Source organism: Podarcis filfolensis, assembly GCF_964270895.1.
Source record: "Podarcis filfolensis genome assembly, chromosome: 1".
NCBI lineage: Eukaryota > Metazoa > Chordata > Lepidosauria > Squamata > Lacertidae > Podarcis > Podarcis filfolensis.
The window spans coordinates 52,106,255-52,119,706 of record NC_139604.1 but is presented as its reverse complement, the minus strand read 5'-3'; the positions used below and the strand labels follow the sequence as shown (position 1 = coordinate 52,119,706).

The following is a 13,452-nucleotide window of genomic DNA, read 5'->3' as shown; positions in this document are numbered from 1 at the left end:
GGTCATGTCCATGGAAAAGACAGAGATGCCTACCTAGATTCAGGACATATCCCAGCATGACAACATTAAGTAGATCTTCAAGATCCTCATTACATTCTAAAACAAAAAACCCATTCTGGTTGTCTTGCACAGATGGGTTCAGAAATGGCAACGAAAACACTCCAAAGTGGCCGATGTTGCCTGGTTCAGGAAAAACAGTATAATAAGTCTTATCAAGTGTCTTTCTCAGGAGATGCTAGAACTAGAAGGATATCCACACCAACAGGGATGACCCAATATAACCAACTGTCAGGATAAGGAAACAGCAAAATCTTTTCTTTACATGAAACCACAGCTTCTCTCGAACAACATTGGTCAAGCGAGCTCTCTGTGATCAGCACAGCAGATGATGCCATGTATCATATCAGGAAACTTGTAGCACCAGAAGTGATGCCATCATCTGTTAAGCCGCCTTTTCTTCCTTGAGTCACCTGAATCTTAGGCTCTCACCTTCTCACGATCACTCAGCAGGGCAAAGCACCGTTTCTCGTCCTCTTCTTGCTCAAGCAGCTGCTGTGCCTCTCGTTTCTCTTTCTCACGCTGCTTCCGCTGGGCCTTTTGTGCTTGGCGGCGTTCTGCCTGTCTGGCTTCCATTTCTGCCGTCAGGGGTCCAGGCACCTGCAATTACACAGTAGATGTGGATCCAGCAGAAAAGGGCCCGGTCCCAGCAGCAGGTAGCCAGAAAAGATCCTGAAAGGGGCTTGAGTCTCCCTTTGTTCTGTGTATGCTGCTGCCCTACTACATCTCTGGATGCAAAGTCCCTAGACACCATCAAAATTCATTCCCTTCCCATCTCTGCTCACTCCAATAGCATATTTAGAGCTGGGAGATTTAAACAAACACACACAAAAGTCCTTCATACACATACTCAAAGGTATCTTTCACTTAAATTAATGCCTGCTTGAGCGAGCATTTGATTAAGAGAAATCCAGGATGCCTTTTGCACTGAGTGTGAGATTCCAGAGAGATATGCAAAGGATGGGTACAGGTGGCAGGGTCTAAAAGAGCCCCCCACCCCAAATAGTTAAGTTACGTGGGAATTAGTGGAAGGAAGACAAAAAGGACTCTGAAATTCTTCTTATCAAGCCTTCCCTTCTTAAACTGCAAGCTGTGCAACTCAAAAACTGTCCAAGGTCAGTAACATACAAGAACAGATAAGGAGTCTTCTGTGGGCAGCTGGCTTGGCCCAGGATGATCAACTTGCACTTGCTTTCTATTTATTCACAAGTGTAAGCGTCCACACTAGACACTTTCCAATTCTTCATACGTGCATCCAGAGCATTCTTCATACATACATCCACCCACCTGAGCCCGGTCGTAGTCATATTTCTCAGGCTGTTCACCCCTGAACCTACGGAATTCATTACGAGTTTGTTTATTGGCAGAAACACAGTATGGAGGCTGTTCCTGTCTGTCCCTGGGGAGGAAACACAATGTAACTTTAGGTCCAGATCTGTGACCTACACCACAGTTAGGCTGCCATACATCCAGATTTCCCCAGACATTACTGGGGAGTTGACGTCAGGGGGGAATTTCCAGAAGGCAGCGCTTTGTCCTGGATCTTAGGCAAGTCAATCAAAAATTCACTTTTTGGGGGGCTTTTGGGGTGCTCTGGTTTTTTCTTTTGGAAATATGGCAACCCTAACCACTGTAGAAGATGACACTGCTGGGAAATGGAAGCAGCATGTGCCACATCACTTTTGTTGCTTCTACGACTGGGTACTGGAAGTGAGAGAGAAGCCCAAACCATCCCAGGCTATGAACAGATTTGAAATTTGTCCCAGAGAGTGGAATGTCCTCCAGCTTCCTATGCTTGCATAGGTACTTGGACAAAGTGGCCCTCAAGTGCTCTGGCCCTTTGAGAACAACTAATTCTCAATACCTCTGAAAGACCTGGGCTCAGACTTAATGTGTAACTGAGTCAAGGACAGCTGACACTCAAGAGGAGCAGCTTGAATTTCATGGGGTCAGCAGTTCTGACTCAAAGAGCAGAAGTGCAACTCAAGAACCAGGTCTTAGGACTCTAGGAATCAATATAGTCTTCTCAAGCTGGGCATTACCTAAGGGATGGATCAGCCCCCATCTCCAACAGCAGCCGCACAACTGTACTCCTTCCAGCTGCTGCCGCCACATGCAAAAGGGTCCAGCCACTCTCATCCAGGGGTGAGTTGAGCAATTGCTGCGGGGTGATACCATTGCAGTCATCTGCTTTATCTGCTGTGCTATTATCTCTACCCAGAAGATGCTGTAGTGCCTTCAGGTCTCCCATCTTACACGCTGTGAACAAGGCATCTTGTAACGATGTGCTAAGACCTAGAGGAAGGAAGGAAGAGTCTCACATTAACCATGAAATATCCATGTTACCTCTAAGGGTAAACAGAATGTCAAGTCTTGGTTTTGCCACTCCCTTAACCAGCACAGGCTTCCAACCTACAATAATGGCCCAAATGGCAAGTTGTTGTAGAACCCCTTATTATAGAACAGAGTGGGGAAGTGCAGATCTTGCTGATGCTCACACAACCACCCCCAAACTCACCATCATATTTCAGACAATTCTGGGTCTTGGGTGACTCCTCTGTTCTGGGCAACAAAGCCTTGGGCTCTTTCACACCTCCTGAAGTCTCAGTGGAGGACTCTGCTTCAAAAGAAAGAACATGCAAGGTGTTGTTTCCTGTCCAGTTCATTTTAGTCTATCAGTACCATTCTGATCCCCGTAACTTTGTCTGGAATTACCCAGAAATGCATGAATGATGGATTCAGATGAACTAACCAGCATGCAGGACCCATGTTCTAAAAGCCCACCCCTCTCTCCCAACTTGCTCCAAGTGTCACTAACATCATGGCTAATAGGATGCAGCATGAGGAGAGCAGTCCCAGAGAACCATCAGTTTTGTGATGCTGATACTGTTCCACACAAACAGAAAGACAGGAGAACTGCGGTTCCCTTTTTCTGCTTGGGAACAGCTGATCATCAACGGCACTGCTCTGACTCCAAAGCTGCAGCAGCAGCTCCTGCTTTTAACCTTAAGACTAGAGATGGATGCAGTCCAACCTATAACATTGAGATGATGCAGATTCAGAAGGGGTAATTTAGAAGGGTGGTTTAAGACAGCCTTCATTTGCGCTCTCTTAAATCTTTGGAACCATCTCAGCTGACACTGACTTCTCTGGGTCTGCGGTGGCTCCCCTTCAGCCACACAAGTCATCCCATGAAAGGCAGGTAGTATAATGAAATCCAGCACACCTATCAGATTTCACTTTAAAGCCCCAGTCCTCATGAGTAAAGAAAGCAGAACAAAGATGTGAAAGCACTGCCTCCCAGAAAGTAGAAGAGGGTGGACTCTCTTGCGGCAAGTACAAAACTGATTTCCCCATAATGCAATGTCCCCTCCACCCCACCTCTGTCTACAGGAATCCTATGTGTTCTATTTTATCATGTTGGTTGCCATTCTTCTATTGCACATTTTTAAGCTAGAACAGATTACTTAACAGAGACAGCGGTGCTTTGATCAGGTAAGATGTTGCCATTTCTGCAAATGCTGAATGCAGTTTGTCCCAGGGGTTTGCTTTAATTGAATATCCAATGCTTGCACAACTTTCTTCCCAAACGGACTGTATTTCAGTTTCTGGGTTGTAGCTTCTGACTTTCTGTGAACTAAGGTCCCTCTAGATTATGGCCCAGAGCCCATCATGGCTTTCTTATCCTGGGAGCCTGCATCTTGATAGGAAGCAGCTGCCAAGGACACCAAACTATGGGGCTCTGGTCGGTGTCTCTCAAGGCAGGCAAATAATTTAGCCATTCTAGAAAGAGAATGCACCCACTATCTGTACCTAATAATAGGTCCATTACCTCAGCCACCTACCCATCAGTGTTTTTTGTTTCTTCCTTTTCTTCTTGCGATTTAATTTTGGTTCCACTTCAAATTCTCGGAGTTCCAGTGTACTCAGTGTCTGCTCTACCAACTCCAGCTGCTGTAGACTTTTCTCTTCGTCCTCCTTCTCCTCCTCTGGCTTTGCTGCAGAGACTGTAAGAAAACGGGATCGTGGTTAAGCCTTTCCTTCTCAGCTTCTGATGAACAAAGTAGGGATCATTCAATGAACTTGAGGATTGGGGTATGGAAGGTGATCCAAATCAGCCTATCAGTCCTCCGTCAGCTGAACTGCAGCCACTGTTAGATCACATCCTACACATTAGCAGCCACCATCGTGATTTCAGCATTTTCCTGCCTGCAGCCCTCTTTTAGGGCTCTCCATAAAGCCATTTCCCAGGGGAGGCAGAATTCCCTGCTTTACTGCTTTCAGCAGCCCATAGTGGTCTTTCCACCCAATAGCCTAGGTAATTATGATGGTAAAAAGTGAACATAGCATCTGCAGTGGATGAAGGATTGCTACAAGGGCAAGGATGGCAAGGCTCTCCAACTCACTAATGTCTTGACTCTGTGAAGATGCTTCATCCAAAGGAAGGACCTTTTTCCAGCTCTTCCGAGGGGAGGAAATCAAATCTGCCACTGCTGTGTCTTTGCCTGCCAAAAGAATCAGAATGGTGTTTTCTAGGATGGAAATCCTCTTGGTTTCATACCCTCCACTCCCACTCCTAATGGCAGATTTCTAGATAGACAATTCACAGTGGCCCGATTCCAGCAAGAGCAAAAGAGCTAAAAGAAACAAACAAGGTCAGAAAAGAGATATGGGAGGGAAATGACACACACACTCCAATACTCCACCCCATCCCTGGGCCTCCACATCTCTAGGCGAGAACCAAGATTATAGTCAGAAACAGTATACACAAAGACTTTGGAGCATCATTTCAAGTACTTGGGGACTAAAAGCTGTGCTCACCATACACTTGCAGACTGCTCAGAACCCCATGCACCCGCTGCACCTCGTGGAAGGTGGCTCTCCGGGTGCTGAAAGGAATGCCCCGGATACGGGGATCATCTCGCTGAAGAGGGCTATTTTTGCTGCCAAAAAACCGAGCTCGGTTGGTGCGAGGGGCACGAAGGAAGATACACTCTGCTCCTTGCAAATGCCCTGTCCAGCTGGCCAACAACTCCTGAATATCCTGCAGGAAAAGACAAGTATAACAGGTAGGCCCATCGTTGCTGCCTTTAGTGCAGCCGAAGTAACCACAATGAAGGCTGAGTTGCATAGGGTCTGAATGTAACCATTGGTCACCTATTTCCAAGAGATCCCCAGTGCCATTTATACATAAAATATATCATTTCAAAAGAGAGAATGCAGAAACAGTCTGAATGGTATGGAAGAGCTTCATTTCTCAATATGGAATCTGCAGCAAGAAGGGATTACTTAGAGATACCCAGTGCAATGCCTTCCAGATGTGGTTGGACTCCAACTCCCATCAGCCCCAGCCAACAGGGCCAATGGTCAAGGATGATGGGACTCATTGATGGACTGCATCTGGAAGACACCACATTGCCTGCCCTGGTCTACATCATTGGGACTAGAGCGGTCTATCCTCCTCTTCTGTCACTGTTTTAATGCACAGACTACTGACAAGAACTGGCATAGACTTGCAGTAAAAGTCAACGGCATCTTTCCTTTGTGAAGGCAGAACAGCTGGGACAATCTTACTCAAACAGCAAAGCTCTCAAATAGCTGTCACCTTTTCATTGTGTGTGTTCACCCTTGGTTCTACTAGGGTCCGCACTCACCTTGAGCAAGGCAGCCTCATTGTAGCGCCGCAGTGTGGCCCCAGCAGATTTTGGCATAGACCCTTGAGCATCTCTCACACCTTGGGCTGTCCCTCGGCGAGCTCGCACTGTATACCGATGGAACGTCTTATGCTCCAGCACCTCATTTCTGGGAAGAAAGTGACGGTAAGCCTACAGCAAAGACCGACATCCAGAATCATCATCTTAGCATGAATGTCTTCACTAGGAACCAAGTCTAGCCAAAATGGACTCAGGTTTTATCCATACCAGGAATATGGAACCTGAGGCCTTCTAGATGTTGCTGGACTCCAACCACCACTGGTCCCAACTAGAATGGCCAATGGTCAGGGATGATGGGGCTCTGTAGTCTGACACTATCCGGAGGGCCACAGGTTCCCCACTCTTTTGTAGGCAATATTGAGATGGATGGATCAGATGTCTTCGTTCGTGTTAGACTGAAGTGGCTTAGGAAAGGATGAAGACCTTTTATCTCACATCCTCAAGCTCACAAAATGAGCTGCTTTATATTGCATGCATCCATGAAGACCTCAAGTTTCTCCAGGGAGGAGGTGCTGGTGAGTCAGTATTGAGGTGGAGACTGTTTTTGCACACACACATCATGTGGTTGTTCTTGGCTGAATTTGCTTTGCCTCATCATGATTATGCTTTGCGTCCACTTCTAGCCTTCCTGCCTACTGATAAACTCCTTGAATCTGGGGGATGGGGAACCTGTGGCCCTGCAGATGATGTTGGACTACAGCTCCAACATCCACCTGAGCATTGGTCATGTTGGCTGGGGATGATGGGAGTTGGAATCCAACATCAGGAGGGCCACAGGTTCCTCATCTGATTTGCACCTTGAATGGGGTCCAGCAGATTACAAATGTAAAGCACTCTACATTCTCCACCCACCCAATCTCTCTCTTCATGAACTTTCAGGAAACTGCTTAGTGGAGACCATGAGATGAGCATTAATGCTGGCCTGGAAGCACATGTGGGATCGTGGTTTATCAGCCTTCTGACACAGCCACACTCTTAAGGCAGATGTTACAGCTCGCAAGTTGACCCGCATGATAGACATCCCCCTCTGCATTCTTACCCCTTAAAGACAGCTCCTGCAAAGTGTCCCCCGCCAGCCATTAGGATCACCCAGGAGGTTCCTGAGCTCTGTCTCTGAAGGGACGCCACTAGCTCTTCAGGCTCCTCCACGCTGCCCTGGATGGACAAAAGACCCCTTCAGTTAGCGAGAGGTTACTGACTGAGCAATGAGAGCAGCTTTCAGCCTGGCTGTTAAACAGGGTGGGCAGGGTGTTAGCTGGTCCCAAACAGACAAAAGGATTTCAAGGGATGTTCCCTTCCCACAGAGTTTTGGAAGTGGGGGAAATGCTTCTTTCATCCTGCAGAAATTCAGGTTTCTTCTAGGAAAGCATCAGTTACAAAACAGAAAGCATAGCTGTCAACATTTCCCATTTTTTAAAGGGAAATTCCCTTATTCCTAATAGGATTCCTCGCAAGAAAAGGGAAAAGTTGACAGTTATGAGAAAGAGTAATATCAGGAAAGCAAAATGGTGTTAAAAATTAATGGGCAAGGAAAAGTCAGTCAGGTGACTAGAGGAACTGTGCAGGACTTAAGAGAGAAACCCACACATTTATGGCAACAAGCCAACACAGTCCCAACTGGCTGAAATTATAATACCTGCTTGGGAGGAAGAGTTTGCAATTAAAGCAAGATAGTAGGTGGGAAAATTAAGACCAACCGCTTTTATGCTTATTGCAACAGACACTAGACTTCCTTTAAAACCTGGCCACAGCATTATCCTCTTGGTGTGTGTGTGTTCGTGACAGGCATTTATCATTTGGTGAGAGACAGCTGGTAACTAAAACAGGAAGGGACCAAAAGCAAGAAAAGGAATGAGATCCAGTAGGCTCTTTGCTTTGTTATCCTGTGACATGCCTTCATAGTGTTCAGCACACAGCGATAAACTGAGATGAGCTGGCCTTGGGCATTTCTGAACAGAACCCGCTGGGAGCGTCGACATGGAGAGGGGCTCCGATGACTGCCTTCACTGTTGGGTGGTTCAGATTCATTGTCCAAGTCAGAGTCACTGGAATCCGACCCAGAGATGCTGGAGACATCACCTGTGGACCAAGGTAGTAACAGAAAAGAAAATCACACAGTCAAGAAGGAAGTGCATCATGTAACGGATTCCAGAGATCCTATTTCTGGAATTTTATATCTGAAACTCCTGCCCATGAGGCAGAAAGACAGAGCATTCTCATGCAAAGAAGACAGTCTGGACTGGTAAAGCTGGAAAATTCTCTACTTAAGACAGCTCAGGACCACAGCAGGGAGGAAATATTTGTGTGGATCTAGACGACTGAGCTCCTTTGGACATACATTTGACTAATGGAGTATGTTGTCATAGCTAGAGTCAAACCAAAGGGGTCATTATAGTAATAAACTGTGAAATGAACTAGCATCCCATGCTGGATGAGATTGAGTCTAAGGCACCCATCTGAGACTTATTCTACCCAGTCTGTTAATGAATGCCTGTGAAGCTGGATGCTTGGAATCATTGTTAAGGCAAAATGGAACTCATTAGGACCATCAGAGCTCTTGAGTAGTATTCATAGAATAATAAATTTTAGAGTTGAAAGGGACACCAAGGGTCATCTAGTCCAACCCACCTCAATGGAGGACTCTCAGCTATTGAACCCATATCATGTGCCTCTCACCTGCTTGAGTCTTTGCCTCAAATTCTTCAGCTGTGAGCATGCGGTGACCCAGGAGCCGCTGCTTTAGGTTGAAACGATGCCAATCTAGTCGATAATGCTCAGTCTGAACAGGAAAAGAAAGGGACAGTGGGAGAGCCAACATAGGCCACAGTAGTAACTGGTTCAGTGTTCGGCATCTATATCTCAGGCTACATAGGGAAGGCAAAAGCACCTCTTTGCAATGATCATGAAATACCGAGTGCTTAATTAAGGACATAAAACAGTATCTGGGTCAGTCCAATATGGAAGTTGCACATCAGTTATTACTATGAGTATAGGGACTACAATTCCCATCATACAAAATCCTATTTTTGTTGTGATTTGGGGGACTTGAAATCTTAGGAACATAAGAACAGCCCTGATAGATTGGACCAAAGGTTCATCTTAGTCCTGCATTCTGCTCTCACAGTGGCTAATTAGATACCTATGGGAAGCCTGCAAACAGGACCTGAGCACAACAACTCTTTCCCCACTTGTGATTCTCAGCAATTGGTATTCAGACATATTGCCTCTGATAATAGAGGCAGAACATAGCCATTAAGACTGGGTGCCATTGATAGCCTTATTCTCTATTACAGGGGTGGGGATTCTTCAAATCATGGGTCTAATTGGATCCACGAGGCTGTTTTCTTCAACATGCCCACTTCCAAACCTCACTTCATATGTGACATGAGATTTGGGGCAGGTAAGCAGATGCTTACAAAGGAACAATTGGTAGCTTGAAGTGAGCGCTTGATTGTCCCTTTGCAAGTGAGGCTTGCTGACAGTCCTGAGCAGCACTGTTAATGAGCATCTTTGAAGGCATACTTTGACTGACAGCGCACCTTAAAAAAGCCTTGCAGCAAGTCCCTTTGAAATCCTTTGCGGGTGCAATTTGAATCCAAACTGCACCTGCAAACAGACAACAAAGAAGCTTGCTACAACCACAGATTAGCTGCCTAGCAGTTACAGCTTGGTTAAAGAAATTAGCCTAGAGAGGATGGAGGAATTAAGGATCTGGCCTGCAGATTGGATCCAGTTCCCCACCCCTGAGTTTGTCTAATCCTCTTTAAGGCCAACCAAGCTTGTGGCCCTCACTACATCCCAGGAGAAAAAATTGCATAGTTTTAACTATATGAGGAAGTCCTTTTGTCTGCCCTGAATCTTTCATCAATCAGCTTTATTAGGTGATTCAGAGTTCTAATATTACTTTTTTAATTTATATTTTTATACTTTGACATTCAAAAAAGCAAAAATGCCAAAAGGAAGAGAGGGGAGAAAGAATGTGTTATATCAATGAGAAACAATTTTATGTAGAAAATTATCTATCACTTTTTCATTCAGTACTGAATAAACAAGGGCCATCTCTTGATAAAACAATGTTGCAAGCTGTTACTTATAGCTTCCCTTTTATATATTAACTGTGGGAGTAATTCAACAGTGGTTTTTCTGTCAGTGCAAACATTTCAGCTTTGAAGTCCCAATGACCAGCTGATAAGAGTGCAGTGCACAGGATCAAACTGCACAACACTTTGAAGCCCTGATGATCAACTGATTGTTGGAACTTTAAAGCACTATATCACCAGTCATTGTGAGGTGACTGAAAGGAGAGGTGGCTCCACCCACCTGTCAAATTTGGCCAGTGCAGAGAGTAGGGTAGGTTAATTTGGGGAGGGGTGTTATTGCGTTGTTTTTGTTTTAATTATGTATGTTGTGTTTTTATATTGTGATTTTATCCTGTGAACCATCCTGAGACCTGCAGGTATAGGGCGGTATACAAATTTAATAAATAGTAGTAGGAGTAGGAGTAGTAATAGAGATAAGGATCTATCCCACTGGCCATATCCAGATTCATGCTGTTGATCTACTGGATACTGCATTTCATCTGAGGACAAGAGACAAATGGATTTTTGCACCATCCTGTTCCCACAGAAAGCATTGTTCAAAAATATTCAGCAACACCCACCTGCTCCTCTCTATTGTCAAAGGCTTTTGAGCAGGCAGAGCAGTACATCCTGTCTGACACCTCTAAGATCCTACTAGGTCGATCTGGTCCCTTAGTCACTGTAGTGAACAGAATGAAAATGAACACAGTTACTGGCAGAAATACCGTTATGTATGAAGGATTGTAAATCTTTATTTAACACAACTCAAATGTATAACACCTCAGCGAATTCTGAGGGGCTTAAGAATGTGAAAATCCTGATACAGAAGGCTGCAAATCTTAAACATTAGAATGAAAACAAAAAAAAAAAAAAGGAATCGAGAAATATTGTGTGTGAGAGAGTATCACTAACACCTCAATAGGAAGAATCCTGGATGGAATACACAAACAGCCCCAGTATTTAGTTTAAACATAACTGGTTTTAACTAATTGACAAAGATGCAAAATTACTAAAGCGGCACACTGATGATGTCATAAAGTGACACACTAACAAACACAAAAGGAAACCATGGTTTCTCATTACATGAATAAGCCACAGAAAGCCTTCAGCTTCCTCTTTTTGTGGTCATGAGGATAAAATCAGAAGCATTTGATTCCCATTTTAAACTAAAAGTTTTCCAAGATGTTTGAGCTTCGGGAATTGTTGCTTGGTTACCAAGAACAAGCCAAGATCAAACTGTGGTTTCAAATCCTTATGTGTTTTCACCAACCGTAGTTTTAAACTCATGAGTCATGAACTCCGCAAACCTGGTGAACCCTTGGCCAGAACCCTTTCCCAGATATATGGCCCTTTAAAAGCAGTACCTGGAATGGCCACCGATGTGACATCTCCTGATGATTCAGTTACAAGGCAAAGTCCATTCATTAAAGCTGCATTCTGAGCTGCATCAAACACAGACAAGGTCTCAGCAGGCTGCATGATCTGAGGGAGAGAGAGAGAAAATCAGCAAGCTTATTTGGAAAGGGACCCTCCACTCCTACGGTTAACAACACATCCAGCTGTTATATCTCTATATTCAATGAGGAGTTATGAAAAATCTCCTTTGTCCTCAAGGGACAAACACAAAAAAACAGCCCCCACCTCCCAGGGCTGGATTTCTGTGTCTGTAACACACAGAAAGTATAATTTTTACAATAGGTGTAGCTTTCTCCTATTTCTCCTATTGACAATGAAGATGCACCCTTCATTCTCCTTTCTACGGGCAGCAATTCTTAGGGAGACATATGATTCCAAGCCTATACCAGATATGACATACAGTGGTACCTCGGGTTAAGTACTTAATTCATTCCGGAGGTCCGTTCTTAACCTGAAACTGTTCTTAACCTGAAGCACCACTTTAGCTAATGGGGCCTCCTGCTGCCGTAGCATGATTTCTGTTCTCATCCTGAAGCAAAGTTCTTAACCCGAGGTAATATTTCTGGGTCTGTAACCTGAAGCGTATGTAACCTGAAGCGTATGTAACCTGAGTTACCACTGTATAAGATAAAGGCTTCTATTCCTTATTATAAATACATGGTAGGGCAGCAAGCGGGTTGTTTTGTAAGCAGCTTTGAGGATATGTGTGTGTCTGTTTTAGCAATCAAGCAATGAATACATTTTATGAAATAAATAAAACAAAACAAGCACTGCCCATTTTAGGTCAAGTCAATTATTCTTGGAGATACCTTTTCTCCTCAGGTTCATGAAAGTGCACCTGCATACATGGTTACCTGGGAAGAACATTTTGTGGATAGTGTCACTGACGTCCCTTCTAAATCAGGACTGACTATTCTATTACTGTATTGAGGCCCCACTCCTTTCATATTTTTATATTTTTTGGCCCTGGTACAACACTGAAATAAGATGTTGCTGGGGCAGAAATAATCAATTCTATTTTACAACAGCGTAAGATACTAAGCTCTGGGATCAGATGACCAGCACACAGCTGCTCTCAAACTTTCTGTGTACCAACTAGTGTCCAAAAGATCCAAAATCTCTTGGTGCCTCTATGATATGTCTCAATTTCCTAGTGGTGCTTGCAACAGATATTATTACAGTATTAAAAGTCTTTAACGGTTAGTCAAGAGTTGGAAAGAGTTAGTCTGAAAAGCTGTGTGTCTTGGAGAATTGTGCAGTAGTTCACTCACAATTGTACTGAGGTGCAACTGTGCATTAAAAATAATGACCAGATCAAGGAAGGCCAGTAAATGAAGGCTACATCAGCTGTTTCAGACTGACTGATAAGTCAGTCATTCACCCCACCAAAGGTGAAGGTGGGGCAGAAAGGTCACCAAACCAGTTGTGCAGGCTACATAACACAGTCGCAGGGTCAAGTATAAGAAGATAACATCATTTGTCTACACTGCAAGCAGCAACATAACAACAGAGCAAGAGACAGCGGAAAAAACTTCTCACAAGTCATAATAGAGACACAGAAACCACAGGACAAAACAGGCTAGCTATTATTATTATTTTAATTACTTAAGGCTAGCTATTGAGTCATAAGGATTACACATGCACAAGAAGTTACAGCAAAGGAGGAAAAGGCCAGCGCGGGTGATGGCCGACATGTGTCAAGAAAATCAATCGCCTGAATCTACTGGTCTTTAACTGGTGGATCTGGACCTGCAAGTGAGCAGGTTCAGGGTATTTGTCAGGGTATTTCCCCCCCCCCCTCGGAAAAAAACAACAACCAACAATATCCTTTGACATGCTATTAAAGTATTCCAAGACTTCTTTAAGTATTAGTCCTGAGAGCTGAGCCACCATTCACTGCCAGGGGTTCATATGACGGGGTGAATCATTGTTCAGGCGCCCTTCCTGCTAGAAGAAACCCGTGTCAGCTGCCACGTTCAGCAGGGCTGGCGGAGAAATGCAGCGGGGAAGATGCCAAGAGAGATAAGCAGCGCGACCCCGAGTGTTTCAGGAGGCCCTGGGGATGCTGTCGGAACAGGGGGCGCTTACCACACTCCGGGCTGGAAATCACACGAGGCGCCTCTACTCCTCTCGCTGCGGACCTTCGCCCTCTGGCGCACGTCACTTCCGTTTGTCACGGACCCCGC

The 13,452-nt window shown here is 44.8% G+C and overlaps 1 protein-coding gene across 2 annotated transcripts in view; it reads right to left on the bottom strand.

Annotated features, from left to right (window-relative positions):
* Positions 1-13,452, bottom strand: part of ANKZF1 (ankyrin repeat and zinc finger peptidyl tRNA hydrolase 1) — a 15,017-nt gene extending 1,565 nt beyond the window's left edge. Inside the window, exons 1-14 of one of the 2 annotated variants that reach the window (XM_083575409.1) lie at positions 13,355-13,452; positions 11,215-11,332; positions 10,432-10,529; positions 8,448-8,550; positions 7,666-7,850; positions 6,811-6,926; positions 5,712-5,859; positions 4,879-5,101; positions 4,464-4,562; positions 3,903-4,064; positions 2,576-2,674; positions 2,100-2,352; positions 1,345-1,456; positions 490-657 (exon numbers count right to left, since the gene is read on the bottom strand). In XM_083575409.1, coding sequence (XP_083431535.1) covers positions 490-657; positions 1,345-1,456; positions 2,100-2,352; positions 2,576-2,674; positions 3,903-4,064; positions 4,464-4,562; positions 4,879-5,101; positions 5,712-5,859; positions 6,811-6,926; positions 7,666-7,850; positions 8,448-8,550; positions 10,432-10,529; positions 11,215-11,329 — 1,881 coding nt within the window. In that variant the 5' untranslated portion in view covers positions 11,330-11,332; positions 13,355-13,452. Of the gene's footprint in view, positions 1-489; positions 658-1,344; positions 1,457-2,099; positions 2,353-2,575; positions 2,678-3,902; positions 4,065-4,463; positions 4,563-4,878; positions 5,102-5,711; positions 5,860-6,810; positions 6,927-7,665; positions 7,851-8,447; positions 8,551-10,431; positions 10,530-11,214; positions 11,333-13,354 lie in introns of both variants that reach the window. The other variant, XM_083575408.1, reaches the window with a different exon arrangement.